The sequence below is a fragment of the Tarenaya hassleriana genome, unplaced genomic scaffold, assembly GCF_000463585.1.
Source record: "Tarenaya hassleriana unplaced genomic scaffold, ASM46358v1 Cleome29, whole genome shotgun sequence".
Taxonomy (NCBI): domain Eukaryota; kingdom Viridiplantae; phylum Streptophyta; class Magnoliopsida; order Brassicales; family Cleomaceae; genus Tarenaya; species Tarenaya hassleriana.
The window spans coordinates 48,753-71,729 of record NW_010966092.1 but is presented as its reverse complement, the minus strand read 5'-3'; the positions used below and the strand labels follow the sequence as shown (position 1 = coordinate 71,729).

General features: G+C 37.0%; 3 protein-coding genes and 1 pseudogene across 3 annotated transcripts; 1 reads left to right on the top strand and 3 right to left on the bottom strand.

The window, feature by feature from the left end:
• Positions 1–783: 783 nt before the first annotated feature.
• LOC104818160 (alpha-humulene/(-)-(E)-beta-caryophyllene synthase-like) lies at positions 784–3,961 on the bottom strand. The gene is made up of 7 exons (XM_010547613.1): positions 3,821–3,961; positions 3,327–3,606; positions 2,769–3,141; positions 1,897–2,115; positions 1,680–1,818; positions 1,352–1,600; positions 784–1,228 (listed from the first exon to the last, which is right to left on the bottom strand). Exons 1-7 carry the CDS (start codon positions 3,935–3,937, stop codon positions 938–940), a joined length of 1,668 nt encoding a protein of 555 aa, XP_010545915.1. The 5' UTR covers positions 3,938–3,961; the 3' UTR covers positions 784–937.
• Positions 3,962–8,673: 4,712 nt separating this feature from the next.
• On the top strand, positions 8,674–10,191 carry LOC104818159 (BAHD acyltransferase At5g47980-like). The gene has a single exon (XM_010547612.1). It carries the CDS (start codon positions 8,674–8,676, stop codon positions 10,000–10,002), a length of 1,329 nt encoding a protein of 442 aa, XP_010545914.1. The 3' UTR covers positions 10,003–10,191.
• Positions 10,192–10,585: 394 nt separating this feature from the next.
• Positions 10,586–17,733, bottom strand: LOC104818496 (annotated as a pseudogene).
• Positions 17,734–18,621: 888 nt separating this feature from the next.
• On the bottom strand, positions 18,622–19,278 carry LOC104818495. Its single transcript, XM_010548113.1, has one exon. The coding sequence runs from the start codon at positions 19,276–19,278 to the stop codon at positions 18,622–18,624; it is 657 nt and encodes a 218-aa protein (XP_010546415.1).
• Positions 19,279–22,977: the final 3,699 nt, after the last annotated feature.

Here is a 22,977-nt window from a genome sequence, read left to right as displayed (position 1 = left end):
ACTCGTTATATCCTGTGTCTTTTACATTTCTTGCTCGTTCTTCGTTTTTCCGGTGAGATTCGAGTGTAATCGAGAGATCTTCGGCTCAAACCACTACAATTACATCTTAGGAAGCAAAGCAAGAGTTTATATACAAGTGTATATGCATGATTTCAGGAGATTTATTTCCATTATTTACACAAATCTATGCATAAGGAGGATTTTCTTCCCTGTTTTAGGGAGGATTTTCAGAAAATATGTCTTCCATTATTTTGGAGAGAGAGATTACAAGCTCCAATGAGCTACAATGGCGAATGCAAAGAATTGAAGAAGAATCTGAAAATTGACTGAGGAAGAAGACGATCGTAATCTGTTATACACGCAAATCAGCTGCCCAAACAAATTAACGCTCTGTCCTTGAGTCTGTTAATTGATCAATGACATTTCTGCCCTTAGTAACCTTCAGTCTCAACCCGAAGCTCTCCCATGCCTTAGTCTCTCAGTTCCGTTATCAGGTTATGACAAGTTTCAACAGGAATGATGAAATTTAATTGTAGAAAGGTTACATTTCTGAGTCAGGGTGGATATAATTGGGCCGAAGGCGAACGAATCTGAATACAAAAAAAAGGGGCAACTAACGAGACAACAAGAGTTCGTGGCTCGTGGCTCGTCACGAGCAAACCCACAAACACTTTTGATAAACAAGAAAGCTTAACTCGGTTCGCCTAAATACGAGCTGAATTCGAGCCATCTCCTGAACTCGGACTCATTTTGCATCCCTACTTTAAAATACGATGCAATGTATATAGAAACGACCAAATTCATGAGACAGTGTTCTAGAATATGACAGAAAACACACACACACAAAATATATTACAGGCACACAAAACATTACATGCTTCAGAATCTTGGAACATTGTCCAAGTGATCGGAGCTTGTAAAAATCATTGCAGACGGCTTATATGGGTATCTCCTCGATGAACAAAGAAACCACATCATCTCTCAGGAGCTCCGGGTTGGTGAACAAATCCTGGTACTTGTAGAATACGTCAATAACCCTCGTGAGGTTTAGAATTCGCATTAGAAGAGGGAAAGGAAATAGGTGTGGCCTCATCAGTTCTTGGTTCAGTTCCTTCCATGAATCCATGATTATGTTTTGGATCTCTTCGATGGCTTTCCCCTTGGCAACCCCATATTCCTTCATGTAACAATCAATCGCCGTGCCAACATGTTTCCTCTTATGTTCAAACTGCAATCATTCATTAGCTCTCTGTCGCATAACCTCACATACCAACGGTGTATAAGTTATGTTTGTATATAGAAAAAGAAAAGAGAAATGACACAGAACGTCGTATATGAATTGTGTTCATACCTCGTAAGTCGAAATGTCATCCATGAATCGACTGATTATCAGAGAAGCTACGAAAACCTTAGGGTATGAACTTAACCATTCAAAGGCGTCAAGTTTGGCGACGTCTCCCGTCCCGACAAAGGATGATGTTATTGCCGCGTAATAAGCGCACAGAAAAATGCCGTTCTCTTTGTACTCTTTAAACGTCGCCACATAATCTTCCCGCAACCACTTTGCCTCTTTATGGTAACCTTTGGCGGTCAGTATGAACTAAGAATAAACACGCAATTAGCGGAAACTGTAATTATATCAGCCAAAAAAACGACTTGTATCCATAATTTTCTCTTACTGATTTCTTTGCATGAAACCCGCATCCGAGCCTTGTTTCTTTATCCATCTCTTCCTCAATTTTGTCATAAAAATCTAATATAACATGATGCAAATACTTCATGCTATCTGGGAGCCCCTCGGCCGCGGTTCGATCCCACCTACAATGTAAAGGGCACTAATTGAATATCAAGAATGCCATATACATATATATATATATATATATATATATGAAGTACCTCTCCAAGGCATCTGTAAACTGATCAAGTTCGCCCGGCGTGCCATAAGCGTCATATGTGTCATCAAGGAGTGTTAACAAAATTATAGTGATGGCTACTATGATTCTCCCTCGTGAATATTGCGGCTCGAAGTACGCTCCAAGTGCCCACAAGTAGCTTTCGATCACCCTATCTCTTGCGTATGGTAATTTAACATCAAGCTGTAGCTCTTTGTACCATCTGAAACATACAAAGAATCGCAGTCGTTGTTAAAGCCGGCAGCATGAAAGAGTCTAACGTTCTTTCAAAAGAAGAAAAAAAATGCTGTTTATCATATTTCCTGATTCAATACAGTAATTTAAAATTTGGAAAGTTAAACCGTTATATAAGGTAGTGGTTCCTAATCTACACGTCACATAACATAGAAATATTCTCTACACAGAGAAATATTCTCTACGTATTAGCTTAGAAGTTTTCTACCAACTAAAAGGAAAATATGGACCAGCAGATCTAGAAAAATTTATAAGAGTCATCAATGACATGCAAGAGATCTAAAAAATTTGTAAGAGCGAAGAATAATTTTATAATAAGATTTATAGACAACTTTTATCTTTGTGGGGGTATTTACAAATGTCATTATTATTTTTATAAAATTTATAAAAAATAATATTTTTTTTCTTAATTGAAGGGGTCTGACGTCATTCCACCCCCATTTAACGTGGTTCCGCCGCTGATATGAACTAGGGTATATTCTGTCATATTTTGTATTTATTCTTTATTTGGAATGCGCTTTGTAAAAAAACATACATGTTATAGATTCAAAGAATTATCCGCTAATTCAGTCTTACGGTATTCATACAAAATACTAAAAGTTGATAGATTCGGAATTGTACCTGTAAACATGGCCAATCTCCTGGCGGTGTAGCAGCTGTACGGAGTTGAAATCAACCTTTGCGAATTCTAGCAACACCTTATCATGAGATGGTTCCTCTTCGTAGTAAGTGATGTACCGTCTGGTCTCTAACCTCGTGATACCCTTGTGGAAGGAATGCTTAAGCGCGTTCTCGATCCGTACTGCGAGATGAGGGGCACACTGGCGAGATAGCGTTTCCAAACGCGTCGTCGAGAAAGAGAGAGCTTCGTCTAAAATATCTTCACCACGGGTGCTCCATTGGGAAGCTTCGTACAAGCTTAGCATGCCTCTTGCGTCCTCGCCTAGGCGTTCATCGAACTTCCCGTCTTCGTTCTTGAACTTGTCAAACACCTCTTCACACATAAAGCAAAATTGACAAAGTAACTGTAAATGGTGGAAAAAGATATCTAACCATGAATGGACTCCAAATTATATGTGTGTGTGTGTATATATATAACTCTTAAGAACCATTAAGGTTCGAAGGTTTTGCTTCATTACTCTACCATATGAAAATGAGTTTAAAAAGGATCAATCTTACGTGTGGAGACTTTATAGCCAAACTGTCTGAAAACTTGAAACAACACCCCGGCCGTAGATAAGTCGAATTTGCCGGTTCTCGTCATCTCATTGAGATGGTCGCTGAGGAAAACTTTCTCTAACTGTTCTTGTATGTCTTGTTCAAAGTGGTAGGAGATACCGAGGCGACTCAAAGCGTCAATCAGTTTGATGTTTTCAATCATGTTCGCTTTCGATGCTACGAATGACTCCTTCACCTCCTCCTTTAGCGCCTTCAGTCTCTCATCGTACGTGTGACTTTCCTACAAACGACAACAGAGACAGTAAAATAAGCACGAACCCACCGCTTATTTGACATATACTATTAAAGATCATTGCAAGAACAAGACGGTTCGTGTTTCTTGATTTAGATTAGAGAGTAAGATAAATAGATGGAAGAACAAGACGTTTGAGTTGTATGTTTACATGGTCGAATGACAATATAAAGAGAGTCTATGCATATGTATGTATATATACCGTTTCGGAAATGGCGAAAGAAGCCAAGGGATCTTCCCATATATTGACTGGAAAATCGGCTAATGGCCTCAAGACATCAGCACTCTCCAACGTGGCTGGATTAGTAAACTTCTCCATGTTTTAAGCCTTTTTGCAATGAATAATTTCCCGCTCTGAATTGCGAACCAACGTTCACCATTTATAGAACCCACCGTGCCCACGAGAATCACGATGATATATATTATTGTAACGGTACTGTTGTAATTACAATAATTACGTTTACCGTAGTAGGAGTCTTTAGTTTTACGTAAACTTAATAATTGAAATTACAATAGTAACCTTATAGATATGTTCTGTCTATCACCAAGTTTGATAAGAAAGATGACTTAAGGTGATTCGGACAGCGTTTGTTATCTCTTGGGGATCGATATGTAGCAGCGAATACATCTGATTGTACAGTTACAGACTTCAATCTCAACGTTGGTTGGTTTTAGATCAAATATATCAAAATCCCACCGTAAATTCATTGATTTGGATAAGTTCCAAAACCAAGAAACTACATCATTAAAATGTTATGTATTTGATGTTAAAATCAAATTCAACAGTAATGATAAATATGAATCTATCATGCTAAATTCGTAAGAAGCGATTCAAATAAAACAAAAATCATACTTGAATGTATTGTCGTATTATGAGAATAAATTCGTTTCACCGTGGCTACATTAGTTATAAATTATACGAATGTTTAATTATATTCTGCAAACTAAATAGTCTGAGATTATACATAAACATTTCTACATTAATTCAGATTGATAAAAGTTTGAATTAAAGTTACAACTGACAGCCATAGAGTTTTGAAAAGGTTCGAACCCCCAAGTATTAGACAAAACGATGCAGTTTTGGAAAATAGAACACGAAACTCATAAATCTGAATCGGTGCGATTTACTTCTCGGAGTAAAAATTGTTGAAACCGAATCGGTCTAAGGCCAAAAGCGGAACGGTCCGATTTAGTTCTCTGAGATCTTCGTATTTCACTTGTAAAATGCACGTTAAGGTCTCGACTTTGCTCTCGTGCTCGTCCTTCACTCGTCCAACCTTGAACTCCTTTTGAATCATTCACATGAACGTTGTTTCGAGTTTATTTTGCTCTCGATCGTGTGAGCGGTTCTTGGACTTAAAGTTCCTCTAACTCTGTTGTCCTGGCCGTACTTGTGTGCTCGAGATATTCTCATCACCTTTTAGTATTGTTTGGTTGAGGTGTCACTTATCGGCGAGGTCTCTTGTTCAATTCCACAAGACGGGAAGGAGAGACGCACTTAATTGCGTGGCTAAATATTGAATCCGGACATAAGAGATTAGTTAGATCGAAAATTTAATGAACTCATGATTAAAAAACTACTATTGACGCTGACCCTTACCAAATACCAAAATCTTCTATTACTATATTTGTCTAATAATTGTAAAAGCTACCCACTATCACTACAAAAAAATCTAATATATCCCAATTAAAGTAAACGTAATATTTAATTGTCTTTAATATAAATTTCCTGAAATGTCAAGCTATTCCGAAGAATAGTTCCAATTCGCAGAAATGCAAGAGTGGTTGAGCAACCAAATAACACAATGATGATACTGTTCTGTACCGCACATTGATTATGACACTAAACTTTTACTTCTTTCCTTGGTAAATGCTAATTTATATATATATATATATATATATATATTTTATAATCTTCATCGATTTTTGATTCGACTACATCTTTTAAAAGATCAAGAAAGTCTATATCCCTTTCCAAGTGAGGACTCAAGCCCGGATGGAGAAGAAGTATTTGGAAATCTTGGACCATGTATCCAAAGTATTAGTCAGTTCTATCTAAAGCATGCTAGGAGTTGTGGACCATACACAGAGACAGAATGCTGCTAGGTCTCCGATCGAAAGAAGATCGCTAGATTTCTTGAAAAGATTTGATTTTATTTTGAACTAATATAGTTATAATGTTCATGAAAGTCTTTTAAAATATGTCAAATTTATTGAAAAATAAAATGTAGAAGAAATAAATAAATAAGAAAGAACGAAAGTGAAAAGAACGGAATTATTTTTATTGCTACATATATGTTTCTTCTTATTATATTATAATGAAAATAAGAAACAAAGTAATAAGGAAATATAGAATTATAGATACAACAGAAAAGAAATCAGATACACAATATTTGACATAATAATATTGTATCTGTTATTATTCCCTATCATATCTCAAAATCTTATTTCATTCTCATCACATATTCATTTTCTATTTTAACAAAATTGTGGTATTGTCGTCGTTATTATTATTGATTGTCAAGTAATTTAATTAGATAACATAAATTACTTTTGAAAAACATACTTTTATATATATATATTCTAAAATTACAACAACCCCGTGAAGTCAACACTACAAGAAAAACGACAGAATTCACTATGGATATATCTGTCGCATCATAAATTGCGATGGAATGCGACCAAAAAACGATGGATTAGCATTTTTCCAATCTGTCACAAACGGCGCTAGTTTCCTACGGGTTACGAACATTTTCGTCGTAAAAATATTGCGACAGAATACTACAGAACGCGACAAACGTGTTACGACGAACGTTCCGTCGCACAGTATGTGCGACAAACAGCAGTAATGGTATCCGTCGTTGTACGACGGACTACGATAAAATCGGTGCATCCTAACGTTAGGTACCTAACACGTATATCCGTCGTAATGTTGCGACGGATTATGTCATAATATTTCGGCGATTGTTTTTTATCGTAATGTTGCGACGGATTACGGCACCATATATCCGTCGCACTAGTGCGACTAGATAGTATCTATCTTGCTGCAACGGACTCACCACATATTTTCTCCCGTCATAACTTTGCGACGGATTACGACACCGAGTAACCGTCGCTAATTTACGACGGATTCTCGACCGCCATCCTTATGCGACAGCATAGTAGTGACGAAAATTATGTCGTTGTTTCTCGTCGCAATTTTCCAATTCCGTCGCATTACGCAGCTTTTCTTGTAGTTAGGTATATACTGCAAGAAGGATTGTTGTCACATTTTTGGACCGTTGCAACTTCCAATGGTAGATCAACGTGGATGAGTTTGTGTTACAAATGATCTTTGGTTCCATACTTTAATCTTCCTTTTTTTTTTTAAATGTTACTTATACTTTTTATTTTTCCATGCATTTATAGGAACTTTTTTCTATTTCCTCTTTTAGAATTGGTCTTATATGGTGTACTTATTTTCACCTGTTTTCCGTTTATGTGCCTTGTAACTCTGTTTCTATTTTTAAAGAAGAATAAAAACCTATTTAAATTGATATTTATGATTGAATTGCATCTAGAAATTTTTATGTAAGAAATCCCTGTGAATTGTTTCAATGATCATGTGAAGTTAGAAGATATTTATGAAATTTGATATGTATCATGTGATATTATTTTAATTAGACCGAACACGTCATATAATTAAATTTATACAAACTAGCATGTAATATGTGATGTACGTATTCCGTAATATAATTCTGATTTTACTAATAAAAATTAGAGTTATAAACTCTATTTTTAGATGTTTCAGACTGTTATCTCAAAATCCATTGTCTCAGTGTTAGTAAAATATTTTTTATATTTACTGTACGATATCTCCAAAGTTTTCCTCAATTGCGTTTGTATTATTTAATATAATAAATGCTATTTGTTACTCCAAGTGATGTACATTTCGGTCCATATATATAACATTAAATTAATTAACAAATAAATATATACAAACTAGATTCAATCTAAAAATTTATTGGATATTCTTTTTCTAAATCAAATTAATCAAATCTTAAAATTTTAAAATAATCGACAAACGAGGAAATGGGAAGATATATTTTTTAAATAAATTTTTGGAACTGAAAAAAAAAACTAAACCGAAATATAATTGGTACACAAAATGTAAAAGTAGTTGGTATCAGTAATTGCAAATAAAAAAGGACGACCTTCTGCCCTATAAAATGGTTCCCGAAATTTCAATCCATGTTCTTAAATTGGAAAGGGCATTGGTATTAATATACGTTGAAAGTTTTGCAAGAAACGTTTTTTTTTCTTATCATAACAACGTATCATCAAATTCAATATTCCATCATCAAGATATGTTTTGGCCAACTTTTGAAACCATCTACCTTACGGTTTATTTTGTTATGCTAATCCATTATTCTTTTAATCGATCGTATGTTTGGAAAAGATGATATTAGAATATCGTGTGAATGTATTCGATCATGTTTGAGATAAAATAAGGGTTTAGACCGTGAAACCTGTTGTTTCAGTTACGACTGATTTATCTTCCACGTGTGTATCGTGGGTTCATATATGTAGATTTATCTCCGACGTGTGTATCGTGGGTTTATACATGTCGATGGTGTTTATCCGATCAACGCGTTCGAATGGTAGTAGTAGAGATTGTCCACGATATAAAAAAATAACGATATCAAAACACAATACTATAACAATTTCACAATTCTCTTCAAAAAAATGTGATGGAGATAAACTTCAGTGTGATTAAATCGACTTAACTTCAAAATATTAAATTTTAATTGGCTATTTAATGAAAGTATGAACACTAACTAATAGAGAGTTTTATTACTGTTAGGAATTCGTTGAGGAAGAGTGACAGTTCTTTGTTATTAACCTAATGAAGCCTTTAAATATGCAATGGAATGGAGTTAGGCCTTCGCTCTCATTCATGCATTTTCAATTCAGACAAAACACAGTTGACAGATTTCCAGTTAAAGTTATCGTTTCATGATCCTTCCATTTTCTCTTTCTTGTTGAACACTCCTCAAGGCTTTTGTCCCAACGAAAATGGCGATGAAACTAGAGATTATCGGGAAAGAACTGATCAAGCCCGCCTCGCCAATGCCCAATCATCTTCGAACCCTTCAACTTTCTCTTTCCGACTTTTGTAGTCCACCAATATATGTAATCGGAATCTTCTTCTACGATACAGAGGATCATATCATCTCCAAAGAGATAGTTTCCTTGAGGCTTAAGAAATCTCTTTCCGAGATTCTTACTCGTTTCTACCCTCTGGCCGGACGAGTTGAAGGCGTCTCCATCAATTGCAACGATGAAGGAGCCGTATTTATGGAGGCGCGGACCGATTCCCTCCTGTCGGAATTTCTTAGGAACCCAGTTCGTGAATCTTTTGAACAAGTTGTCCCATCTGACATTTCTAAACCCCTGGAGACATCGCCATTGTTGAATGTCACGGTGATTTACTTTAGATCCGGAGGCTTGGCGATCGCGGTCAGCATTTCTCATAAAGTGTTTGATGCGTCTTCTCTTTCATGGTTCGTAAACATGTGGGCCACTACTGCAAGAGGGTATGGTGATTCATTGAATCCTCCTGAATTTGCAGAGACGACTATCTTCCCACCTGCTGACCTCTCCATGATATTTCGGCCTCCAAAAAAAGAAGATTCGGATTCCAAAAGAGTGTGCATTTCCTGGCAGAGGTTTTTTTTCGATGCCTTTAAGATCAAAGAACTCAAACGCAGAGCTGCAAGCGAGACTGTGCAGAACCCAACGCGTGTAGAAGTTGTCACAACATTTATCTGGAAATGTGCGACAAAGGCTATGCGTTCAAACTCAATCCCGCGTAGGCCATCCTTTATGCGGCAAGCGATGGACATACGACGCAAGTCTTCTGCAACGTATATTTCAGAAAATATGTTCGGGAACCTTGTACTGCCGTTGGCTGTGGTGGAAGGACCGGAAAGTGAGATGGACATCACTGAAGTGGTGGCCAAGTTAAGGAAAAAGAAAGAGGAGGTGAGTGAGAAGATTAGAGAAATTCTTCAATTGGATAGGAGTAGTCCCGAGCTTCACGAAAAGGTGAAAGAATTGCGTGCAAAATTATTGTCCGATATAACACTCGACACGAGGTCACATCCTATAACTAGTTGGTGTGGTTTCCCTTTCTATGAGGCCGACTTTGGATGGGGACGACCAGTGTGGTTCGCTACAGGAAGGCATATAGTATTCGAGATGGGTTTCACCTGCATTACTGACACGAAAGACGGTCAAGGAATCGAAGCGTGGGTGACACTGCCTGAACAGGACATGCTTGTGTTCGAGCACGACCCTGAATTACTTGCTGTCGCTACTCCCAATCCCAGTGTCCTCGTCTGATCTTATCGTCACCTTGCATCTCGTATCACTGCAATCTCATCTCATAGTTACTTATAAAAACCGCATATGTCAGTATGTATGAGAATAAGTCTTGAATTAATCAAGGGAATTTAATGGTTTTTTTATCTGTATTTCCATTTGGCTTCGGATCTTGAAAAAACAGTCTATGTACTGCTGAATCATTATAGAAGGATGTCCAGATCTACATATAAGAGATATGACAATAGATTTGGTGCCATCTTCTATCTAGTTAAAATCTTTTATACTTTGTTGTCAGATCTAGACAAGTTCGGTTTTTCAGTTTACTGTAGAGAAGTGTTAAAACACATGAAAGTTGCCGGGTATATAATCGATAGAGACGATTCTTGGATGTAGAACCATACGGTACAGAGAGCATGGAATTGATATTACGGACCGGAGATAACAAGTTTTGAAATGAGGCAATGCCAGAAGTCTGAGTGAAAAGCCAACGCATTAGGCATGGAACTGAAAACACCCAGATCCATTTGACAACCTAGAACTAGACAAGAGTTTCCAGAGCATTGAAGCATGAGATATATTAAAGAAAGGTCACCAATATCGGTCACAGCTCGGGTCTGTTGTCTGTAAGCTTGGAATGAAGGATCAATTCCAAAATGGCAATGGCTTCAACGATATGCTTCCCTTTGTTCAACATCACACAATCAGTCCTGTAGATTTAATTGACATATAACCAGAATTGTCAGTTCCTACGAAGTGCACACCTTCCCTTATGACCATTTGAACATATTTTCTCTAAATATTAAAACTGTAAATCCAAAAATCAAATGCTGACTAGAAAGCTTATGCTCCTACTTGAAAACACGAAGAAAGTTGCAAAAGACCGACCTTTTGGCATAGGCAACGTCCGTGATCTAGCTCGGGTTGGAACTCTGGATTTGACAAGTGATTCCAGAACCTCAGTTGCCTAAATAACGGGTACCGGGGCTACTGTACTTATAGACATGATCTCTTCCTATATATCAGCTAATCTCTCCCAATCACATTCCACTGCAAGATCTCCTCGGGCTATCATAACTCCCAAGGGATTTGGACACTTCATTGCTTCTAATAGAATCAGAGGCAAATCCTTGAACCCGCTTTCCGTTTCAATCTTCAGAACAATAACCAGGTCTGGTATTCCCCTTTTCTCGAGCTCATGCTTAAGAACAGTAATGTCGTGGGCATTGCGGACAAAAGAAAGGCCAACCATATCAGCATGTGAAACCACAAAGTCAAGATCTTTGATATCTTTCAATGTGAGTCCTTCGAAACGTATGTCATCTGTGGGATGTTTATGGACTTCTCTGATCCGATTTTGGTATCTCTTGGACCAGCTCGAGTGATGGAAACAACTATCTGAAGGACCTATTCCATTGATCACCCCCCAGATCTTTCCATCATCAAAAGCAATAGATTCACCCAGTTTGACCGAATCGAATAAATAGTTTGACGAACAAGTTATCCTATGAGCTCGATTATTGGGAACATAAGGTTCATCAATCAATTCGTCTCGTGATATGACTAGCAGATCTCCAACTTTGACTCTCACAAACGCTTGTCTAGGAGGAACATCCATTACTCGTCCAACCGAGCACTTTCCTTTCTTTCCCTTGACATATAACTTAGTCCCACACTCAAAATATACAGTATCCCAACATTCAGCTATAAACCCAGAATCAGAGAACACATGAAACTCTTTTGAAATCCTAAGCATCCTCTCTTTCCCCCTTGCATCACATAATCTTATTGAATCACCAAGCCCGAGACCCGCAAGAAAATCCTTGTCTTGCACATATATGGTAGCATTAGGGTAGAGGTGAGCAGGAGGACATGTTCCCCCAAGGGAGAGCCATAACTGAGCGGGGAAGACAACATTTCCATAAGAATCTTTCTTGGGAGAAACTTTCATTGCACAGGGACCAGGTTTTAGTGTACCAGTTCTGAAATTGGTCCTGCTAAATCCATAAGAACCCGACATGGAATATCTACCATCTGTGAGTTTCTGTTGGAACTATGGATCAAGCCCACTTAGTGCAGAAGAAAAATGGCGTGGAAAGTTGAATGAACAGTTTGCGGTGGTTTTATTATAGTTTTTGTTGATAAACTTTTGTGGGTTGTTTGGTAACTGTTGTAAGTTATTATTGTGTCTTTAAAAGCAAGTGTCATGGTGCTGTATAGATTATTGCAGAATAGTCTTTTTTTTCTGTAATCCTCTTACGAGAGTAAAAGTGTGTTTGTTGTGTGAGTGTTTAGTTTATAAAAGTTATCATGGTATCAGAGCGTATATGATCTTTTTGGGATTTGTGGGAGTATGGGTAGAAAAAAACGATTTGATTTGGGTTTTTGTTTTTGGGTTTGTAAGAAAAAGAAGAGATTGTTTTCTTGTTTGTTTAGAGTAGAGAGTGCGAAGAAGGGCCACTTTCTAAGAGAAACATCGAAGAGCAACGTCAAGAATGATGCATTACGGTGGAGTTTGTGAAACTAACAAGATACGATCTTGTATGGTTCAGTAAGACGATGAAGAAACTGCGACTTCGGTGATTCCGGAAATCGCAGAATATTGCAAGGAAAAAAGAAGATGAAGCTTCCGAGGAAGAGCAATCTAAAGAAGAAGAAACTCGAACCAGAATTTGAACGAAGATTAACTGGAGGAGAGTCGTGACAACGAAGACGACGATTCTGATGGAGTTGAAGATGATTGTAAGTTTTGTCGGGTTTATGCCTCAATAAGGTAAACCTGGAAGTTGCGAACTCGAGAAGGGGCAGTGTTGCACTCGAGAGACATATTGGAGAAACCGAGATGGGGCAGTTTTGCACTCGGGAAAATGAAGATTGTTTTTGTGATGTGTGGATCTTGATCCAAGGGGGAGTGTTGGAACTATGGATTAAGCCCACTTAGTGCAGAAGAAAAATGACGTGGAAAGTTGAATGAACAGTTTGCGGTGGTTTTATTACAGTTTTTGTTGATAAACTTTTGTGGGTTGTTTGGTAACTGCTGTAAGTTATTATTGTGTCTTTAAAAGCAAGTGTCATGGTGCTGTATAGATTATTGCAGAATAGTCTTTTTTTTCTGTAATCCTCTTACGAGAGTAAAAGTGTGTTTGTTGTGTGAGTGTTTGGTTTATAAAAGTTATCAGTTTCTTCTTACTCTTCTGATGATCTCTCCCCAAATACTCGGATCTCCATGTGCACGGTTTATACGGATAATGGAAGCGCCAACTTTAAGAAGATCGGTTATTAGCGTTTCACTCTCAGTTGCTTCTCTCCCGACAGTCACCATGATATGAGTCCTTCTACCCTCACAAAGATTACTCGGCACTTTGTGTTATTTCTTGATCGATTTAACAATACCATATTTTTAGATATGCGGAAATAAACCCTGAATCTAACATGTAGAATCGTAAGAATGAAATAGTATTCAATCATACCTGAGTCTATTTTCGTAATGGAATCCGTGGTGTCTGAACAACGATCGGGAATTGTGATCTTCTAGATCAACACACGAACAAAAAATAATTCTCACAATATGGGGCTGTAAGAATTCTGAAAAAACTGTTTGTGTCCTAGGGACCATAACCCTTAATTTATAGAAAATTAACTTCTAATTATTTCCAATTACGCCCATAAAAGAAATTGAAATAACACAATGGTATATGCACATTAATCCTACATTTTACCGAAATGATATTTAGGTCCTTTATTTCTTAATTAGATCATAAATATGACCTAAGTAAAATAACACATAATACATATCTTAATTGATTAGAGTGTTGGTCTATATGATTATTGAAATAATCCCAACAATCTCCCACTTGGAGCAACACTCATAATTCCTAAATGATATGCATTATCCTTCGAGCTCATAATTTTGCTATTTTATAAACCATTTCAACAATCTTGTCCATGAATATGTTAATATAGAACCATAGCGGCTTTCACCACATTATTCGAGGTTGAACTTTCTATGATCACATATGTCACCAAAATTCAACGACATAGATCAAAATGTAGGTGTACAACATGGAAATTACATGTTATGTGATCTATACATGTCCATTTCCAACTGGTCCTCCTTAACCTTATGGAGATCATGTTGTATTTATTATACAGAGTGAAAAACACAATAAACCTTATTCTGCAGAAATTTGTTCAATACCATAAACAAAACACTAGCTCCCACTGAAGTTACATATCATCAAATGATATAACACCCATATGAGCAACATGCCCATGAAAGATCGCGGGTGGTAGAGCTTTAGTAAATGGATCCGCAATCATGGAAGTTGTCCCAATGTGTTCTAAACTTAATTGACCACTCTGTATTCTTTCTTTAACAACTAGGAACTTTATGTCAATATGCTTTGACTTTGAAGATCTCCTATTATTATTGGAGTACATTACTGTTGATTTATTATCACATAATATACGTAATGGTCTTTCTACACTGCATAAAATACGTAGTCATGTGATAAGATTCCATAACCATACTCCATGGTTAGATACCTCATAGCACGATATAAATTCTGCTTATATAATTGAAGTTGCCGTGAGTGTTTGCTTCACACTTTTCCACGAAATAACTCCACCAGCTTATAGAAAAACATATCCAGTCGTGGATCGACGACTATCTTGGCATCTAGCAAAGTCAGAATCAGAGTATCCAACGATCTCCAACTGATTTGATTTATGATATGTAAGCATGAGATGTTTGGTTCGCTGTAGATATCTTAAAACCCGTTTAACTGCTTTCCAATGATCCATACCGGGTTACTTAAGTATCTTCCCAACATCCCGACTGCATACGCTATATCCGGACGCGTACACACCTGAGCATACATGAGACTCCCTACAGCTGACACATAAGGGATCTCTTGCATTTGTTTTTGTTCAAATTCATTCTTTGGGCATTGAGTGAGACTGAATTTATCTCCTTTGGCAATAGGGGTGTTTCCTCCTTTGCAATCTTTCATGCAAAACCTTGAAAGAACACTTTCGATATAGCTCTTTTGTGATAATCCAAGAATACCACGAGATCTATCTCGGTATATTTGGATCCCTAATACAAAAGAGGCATCACCAAGATCTTTCACTTCGAATTTCTTCATTAGAAAGTTCTTGGTTTCGTGCAATAAGCCTATATCGTTCGTGGCAAGTAATATGTCATCGACATATAAAACTAGGAAGATACATTTAGGGTAAAACTCTTAAAAAACCTCCAACTTGCAAAAATGTATACAAATAAACCTTCGACTTGCAAACGTGTCATTTTATCCCCAGACTTGCAACATATATCTCAACAAAACCTCCAACTTGCAATTTGATAATCAATTAAACCTTTGACCGATTTGACTAAATTTTCAGGCAACTGGAAATCACGTTTGCCCGGAATGCTGATGTCATCACGTCCATGTCATATTTTTTAAATTTATTTTCGCCACGTCAGCATTTTTGGTTTCAAAATTTAAACTGATTTAAGAAAAAAAAACTTGGTTTTCAATTTAGTAAACTGAATCGAAAACCTAAAATTTGAAAAAGGAATAATCGAATGAATCTCGCCACCGCAAAGGTCATCAGAATCTTGGGGTTTGAAACAGGATTGAAGAGGGCGTCGTTTAGCAAGGGAGGATGGCAATTGCTAATGTTCGCCAGTGGCTGAGGTCGGATCCTCTAAAGGCACGAGCTCTGGGGCTTGGACTGGTGAATCATCGGTGGCTGCTGAAGCGTCAGAGCAGAGACCTGTTCGTGCGCTGACGATCCGGTGAGTCTCTAGATCACATATCTGAAATCGTTCTTGTTGATGTTGTAAACCGGAGGTTGATACTGACAGAGATTCCCGTGCTTGCTCGTCGCCGATGGCAGAGGCGGCGAAGCCTGGAAATGGGTACTCGGATTCAAATCGAAACTCCGTTGTTAAGTGGATTGGAGAAATTTTCAGATTTCTTTAGAGAGGATGAAATTAGGGTTTCGATTATTCCTTTTTCAATTTTTAGGGTTTTCGATTCGGTTTACTAAATTGAAAACCAAGTTTTTTTTCTCAAATCGGTTTAAATTTCGAAACCAAAAATGCTGATGTGGCAAAAATAAATTTAAAAAATATGACATGGACGTGATGGCATCAGCATTCCGGGCAAACGTGGATTTCCAATTGCCTGAAAATTTAGTCAAACCGGTCAAAGGTTTAATTGACTATCAAATTGCAAGTTGGAGGTTTTGTTGAGATACATGTTGCAAATCTGGGGAAAAAATGACACGTTTGCAAGTCGAAGGTTTATTTGTATATATTTTTGCAAGTTAGAGGTTTTTTAGGGGTTTTACCCATATATTTACTTCCACTAAACTTATGGTACACGCATTCATCAACCACATTTACCTCAAAACCAAATGAGGTAATTATTTGACGAAATTTGTGATACCATTGATGAGAAGCTTGCTTAATTAAGCCCATAGATGGATTTTTTTTTTTAATTTGCAAACCATCTTCTTTGCATCTCTGATCACATAGTTTTCTGGTTGCACCATATATATCGTCTCATCAATGTCACCATTGAGAAACGTCGTTTTGATATCCATCTGATGTAACTCAAGATTGCAATGAGCTATCAATGTCATTATTGTTCTAAATGAGTCTTTCGATGAAACCGGAGAGAAAGTCTCTTTGTAATCGATGCCTTCCTTTTGAGTAAAGCCTTTAGCTACAAGATGTGCTTTATACTTGTCTACATTACCCTTAGCATCCCTCTTGGTCTTAAAAATCCATTCGCAACCAATGGCTTTTGCTCCTTCAGGTAATGTGACAAGTTCCCACACGTCATTATCTTGCATAGACTTATACTCTTCGTTCATTGCATCTATCCTTTTTTGAGAGTTAGAGTTTTGCATAGCTTGTGGAAGGTTTATCGGATCATCTTCTAACATTCCAACGATTTCTTCATGCTCTTGAAGAAACACAACATAATTGTTTGGAATTGCACTTCTCCTTTCTCTTGTGGATCTTTTTAATGGCAATTGTTCTTGAGGTTATTGAGGTTATTTTTCTGAAATAACCTCTTGAGTTTGCGATACAAAAGGGAGTTCAAAGTTATCTTGTTGTTCCTTATTAACCAAATCAGAATCAACAACCGAAGGAAGAGTAACAAATTCATCTTCAAAGATAACTTCTTTAACCTTATCTCCTCCACCAAACTCAACATCCTCAAAGAATCGGGCATTTCCCGTCTCAAAGATAGATCGGTTAGCGGGATCATAAAACTTAAAACCCCTTGACCTCTCAGCATAACCAACAAAATAACAGCTAATCGTCCTAGAATCCAATTTCTTTTCATGTGGCCTATATGGTCTTGCCTCAGCTGGACACCCCCAAATGTGTAAATGCTTTAGAATAGGTTTTTTCCTGTCCAAAGCTCATAAGGAGTTTTCGATACTGCTTTTGTCGGTACTCTATTGAGTATATAAGCTGCAGTTTTTCAATGCTTCTCCCCAAAGAGACTCTAGTAAGATGGAATGACTGATTATACTCCTTACCATATCCTTAAGAGTCCTATTTCGTCTTTTAGATACACCATTCATGCGTGGACATCCAATCATGGTGTATTGTGGGACGATACCACATTCCTCTAGGAATTTAGCAAAAGGTCATGGGCATTGTTCACCTGATCCATCATAATGAGCATAGTATTCACCACCACGATCGGATCTTACATCCTTAATCATTTTACCTAGTTGGTTTTCAACTTCGGCTTTATAGGTTTTGAGTACATCCAGAGCTTGCGACTTCTCACTTAATAGATATAGATAACCATATTCGGGTCTGAATCGGGGCCAAAACGATGAAAAATGTAATCTGATCACGTTTCGCCTGGACCGGAAAGGCCCAGAAATATCCGTATGAATTAGTTCTAAGACATCTAAACTCTGATATGCATCCAATCTTCTAGTGTTTGTCTGTTTTCCCTTAATACATTCAACACACACTTCAAATTGTGTTATATCGGGAATATTAAGAATTCCATCTGACACTAGTCGTTCTATCCTTTTTTTGGATATGTGATCTAAGCGTTTGTACCATAAACTTGCGGAATTCTCTTTAGTTAATTTACGTTTGGTACCACGAGTTTCTACTTGCAAGGTTTCATTATCGAAGGTAATTGTGTTAAGCACATATAGATTATCGGGACTAGAAAGAGTACCAGAACCAATCATATCTTAATCACGGAAAAGACGAAATAATCCATTTCCAAATGAACAAGAATAACCAAATTTGTCCAATGCAGAAACAGAAACCAAATTCCGTCTAAATGACGGTATAACAAAAGTCTCATCCAAATCCAAATAATATCCAGAACTCAATAATAATCTAAAAGTGCAAATTTCCTCCACTTGAACCGAATTGCCATTGCCCACATAGATGAATCTTTCAGCATCATTTGGCTTCCGGCAGTTTAGGCATCCCTGCATTGATACACTTATGTGGGTAGTTGCACCAGAATCTATCCACCAAGTGAAACTAGGTACCGAAGTTAAATTAACTTCAGAACAAAAAAAAAGCGAGAAATGTACCTTTCTTTGCACGCCATGCGTGATACCCAATACAATCTTTCTTCATATGTCCACTCTTCTTACACAAAAGCAAGTAGAAGCCTTATCTTGTTGTTGCTTCTGTAACTTCTTTTGAGGTGAACTAGCAGCTTCTTTTGCTTTAGGTCTTTTCTTGCCATTATCCTTAGAGGCAAAGATGAAATGAGCACTTTGAGTCTTTTCATTCTTCAATCTATCCTCTTCTTGCACATAATGAGAAATGAGCTCATTAAGAGTCCATTTATCATTTTGGCAGTTGTAACTGACCTTGAATTGACTGTATTGTGTGGGAAGGGATATTAAAACCAAGTCCACGAACAAGTCATCAGACAACTCTAACTTATGTGCCTTTAGTTTTGAAGCGAGATCAGATATCTCCATAATGTACTCACAGACATATCCACTGCCTCTGTATCTCATGGAGATAAGTTTTGCCAAGAGAGTACTTGTTTCAGCCTTCTCATTCTTGGCAAAACGCTCCTCTATGGCATCAAGAAATGTCTTGGCATTTGCCCCTTTAGCTATGGAGCCCTTGAAAATTTCTGAAATTGCACGCTTCATGATCATGAGACACATGCGATTTGAACGATCCCACCGCTCAAAGTTCTTTTTATCATCATCAGAACTTGCATCCGTTAGAGCGGCAGGTTCATTCACCCGAAGTGCAAGGTCAAGATCCATGCAACCGAGAACAATTAAAATGTTCTCTTTCCAAGTCTTAAAATTTGTCCTGTCAGCATTGGGATAGAGTTCACCGAAACTGTGATGGATGTGGCTGACGAAAAAGCTGTCCAAAAAATCAGAAGAAATTAACAAACAATATTTATTCGATAAGACATTTGAAGAATATATAATGGTAGCCCCAATATATATAAATACATGAGATATTTAGTACAACATTGACAACTTATCTTTGGATAAAATCATTAACTTGTTAATAATATCTCGACGTGCTTAAATAAATATGATCATCAAACATTCAGATAATAAGCCTTATTTTGAGCCGACTTATGAATATCCTAATGATTTTATCATATTTTATTTTCACACCAATGTATAAATTCTGACAAATAATTATCTACCTTTGGGTTGATAATTATCCGCATGAATTTTTTACATCCATATCGTCAGAATATTATTAAACAAAAACATGGATTAACTTATTTTCATAAAATCTCACTTTGGTGAGTTTCTATGTCAAATCAATCCTGTCAATAATATCAGACCTTATAAACCATCACGTCATTCTTCCCTTACTTATCAAATACCATTTTTTAAAAAAGAAAACACATCCAAGCACAAAAACAAAATAGAATCGGAGCCCAAATACTTATATAAAAATATGGGCCCCACCCCAATTTTAAAGCCCATAAAAATGATGCTTGTTTTAAAACATGGGCCACTTTCCTCTTTTTTTCAAAAAAAAAAAACCCATAAACAATAAAAGGAAATATAATATTTTTTTCTTTCTAAAGAAACTGACAACCTTCTGCAATATTTGTTTTCGTATCCCAAGGATCTTAATAAATCCAAATCATAACTTTAATATAGAAATAATTGCACGGTCATTAAGTTTTTATAAGATGTGAAAAAACTACATAAATTTATTTGACGTATTGTTTTTTTTTTAGTTTTTATAAATTTTCTTGTATTATTTTGATAGTCTATATAAAATTCATAATTTTAATTAAGAATAGAAAAAGCTTATATAGTTTTTTGAAAATTTTTAAATTATGCGTATTAATTTGAAAGTTTCTATTTATAGTAGTTTTTTTCTTAAACTAATAAAGTTCATGTATTTTATGAAAAAAGTTTAGGAATTAGTTTTGTTATATATAATGTCTTTGTGAAATTAAAAGTTTAAGAATTAGACTTTCAATAAAATTGTCTTAGGAATTAGTTTTTCACAAATAAACTTTTTTTTATGAGATTATCTTATTTATTAAAAATTAGAAAGTTTCTATTAATTTTTAGGATTCAAATATTTACGAATTATTATTTATATAAAATAAGTTTTTCCATTGGATAGAGAATAATACAAAATCCAACATCACTTTAATCCAAAAAACACTCCTCTCACATGTTAAGCTCACATACCACTAGAAACATTTAAGTGTGCGTCGGTATTGTGATACTTGTATAACTCGTATCCCGCAATACTGGTTGTATCATATGGACAATCGAAACAAAAATACAATTCCAAAAATCTGCGGAAATTTAAAACTTTTATTTCTCAGAGTTAGCTGAAGAAAAACATTCATACATACATATATGATACATATTATTTCCAGTTATAATACATAGTCGGGTGATAGTAATAACATTATTATAAACCTTAAAAGTCCCACTGATATAACATAAACCGTTCCCCAAAAAATATAATTGTAATATAACTACGTAATTATACATGATCGGTAGTTATGAGCTGCCTACGTCTCCGATGTTCGATCCGCGGCTACTCCTGCTCACGATCTGAAACGTTGCGTAACCTAAGCTAATTGCTTAGAGAGTGAACTCGAGTGTAACCCGGAGTTTTATTCTCATGGAATCAGGGAAAGCATGTTGGTTTAATGCTCTATGATGTACTGCTATATGAGCTTTATTTTGATACATTTGATGTATTGACACTTACTATGGTTATATGGATGAGTGTTTGATTCATTACATGTTATGCATACTTTAATATGTTATGAAATCCATGTATTGTTATGAACAATGCTAAACTACCTAGTCATATATCATTGTGGGAACAATGATGTACTAAGACTAGTATGATGTGTGATAGATGATCATGGGTATTGGATACAATCACAATCATAGGTATTCGTTAGAGAATGGAATACTAGAATGACCCGCATGAGATTGTCACATGGACTAACGTCATGACTTGAATCTCATATGACGGTTCCATGATTGGATCCTATGACCTGAGATGTCTACTGGAATCCAACATGAGGAGTTGCATACTTTGAATACGTCAAACGTCCTGCGTAACAGGAGGACTATAAAGGCGTGTGTCAGATACGATAGGAATCATGTACTGGATTGTAGATAGTCAAGATGGGATTTGTACCTCTCGTAAAAGAGAGGGATATCGCTGAACCCCTCGTGTGAGCGAGATTGTAGAAATGTGTAGCCACACTATAGACGAGCATCGTCTATTTCATACAGTCGAACTTTGTGAACGAGAAAACAGTCGAATCAGATAAGGTGGCTTATCCATGCCTTATGTTCGACATATGATATCATGATACAAAAGGATCATCAACCGGAATCATCACTGACGTTCTAAGATCACGAGCAAACTCTATTCGAGCTAGGTAGTCATAGTGTTTTGCTAGAGACCGCCTATAACTTGTATATCCGAAATGGAGATTTCGGGTTATACTGCTATCTCGAATGAGCATACAGGGTCACACACAGGAAAGGACAATACGCGAGAAAAGACGAGAAATTCCTGGTGGCATGGAGACCAGACCGACCGGTCCAGAAGTCTGGACCGATCAGTCCAGGCTTGCCCAGACAGATCGGTCCAGGTGCATGGACCGATCGGTCCAGAGGTTATGAACAAATGTTGTTCGGTCCGGAAAAGTGCCAGACCGATCGGTTCAGAGGCTGGACCGATCGGTCCAGGCATCGGGAATTCCTTATCTCACTCTAATTAGGGTTTTAAGGTGAGATACACATGAGGCACGCCTCCTAATTTGAAGAGGACGAACTCTCAGACCTTTTAAGAGGTTTTGGAGATCCGAAAACCCCGAGAAAGATCCCTGAAACCCTGGCACATTGGAGAACGAGTTTTCTTGTCCTAGCAGACAAGTTTCGAGCCGTTGGAATCCTTTCGTCATGTGGATACGTGTAGAAGACGAGGTAATCTTACTGCCTTTGTGATATGACGAACACGCTAATTGAAACAGGCACTGGATCGATTGAGGTAAGTGTTCTAACGTTTCTACGAAATCATACATGCATGGTTTTAGGGTTTATAGAAAAGTTTTGTTTTATACCCGCTGCGCAAACTCTAGAATCGATCTCATAGGAATTAGATTCGCTGTAGAGATCCCAGGATTCCCTTCAGTGGTATCAGAGCCTCGTTGCTTTGTATGATGTCGTAGAACCCGATCACGTACATTATAGGATTTGAACCGTTTGAATCCATGTTTGCTTTTGATGCTATGCATGAATTGATTATGAATCTAGAGTAGATTTTGTATTGTCTGTTGCATTGGAAGAGGTTCGTGTTATGAGTTCACTGGCGAAAACCGGGTCGAATTCGGGTCTGAATCGGGGCCAAAACGATGAAAAATGTAATCTGATCACGTTTCGCCTGGACCGATCGGTCTGGTCCTCTGGACTGATCAGTCCAGGGATTCGTCGCTT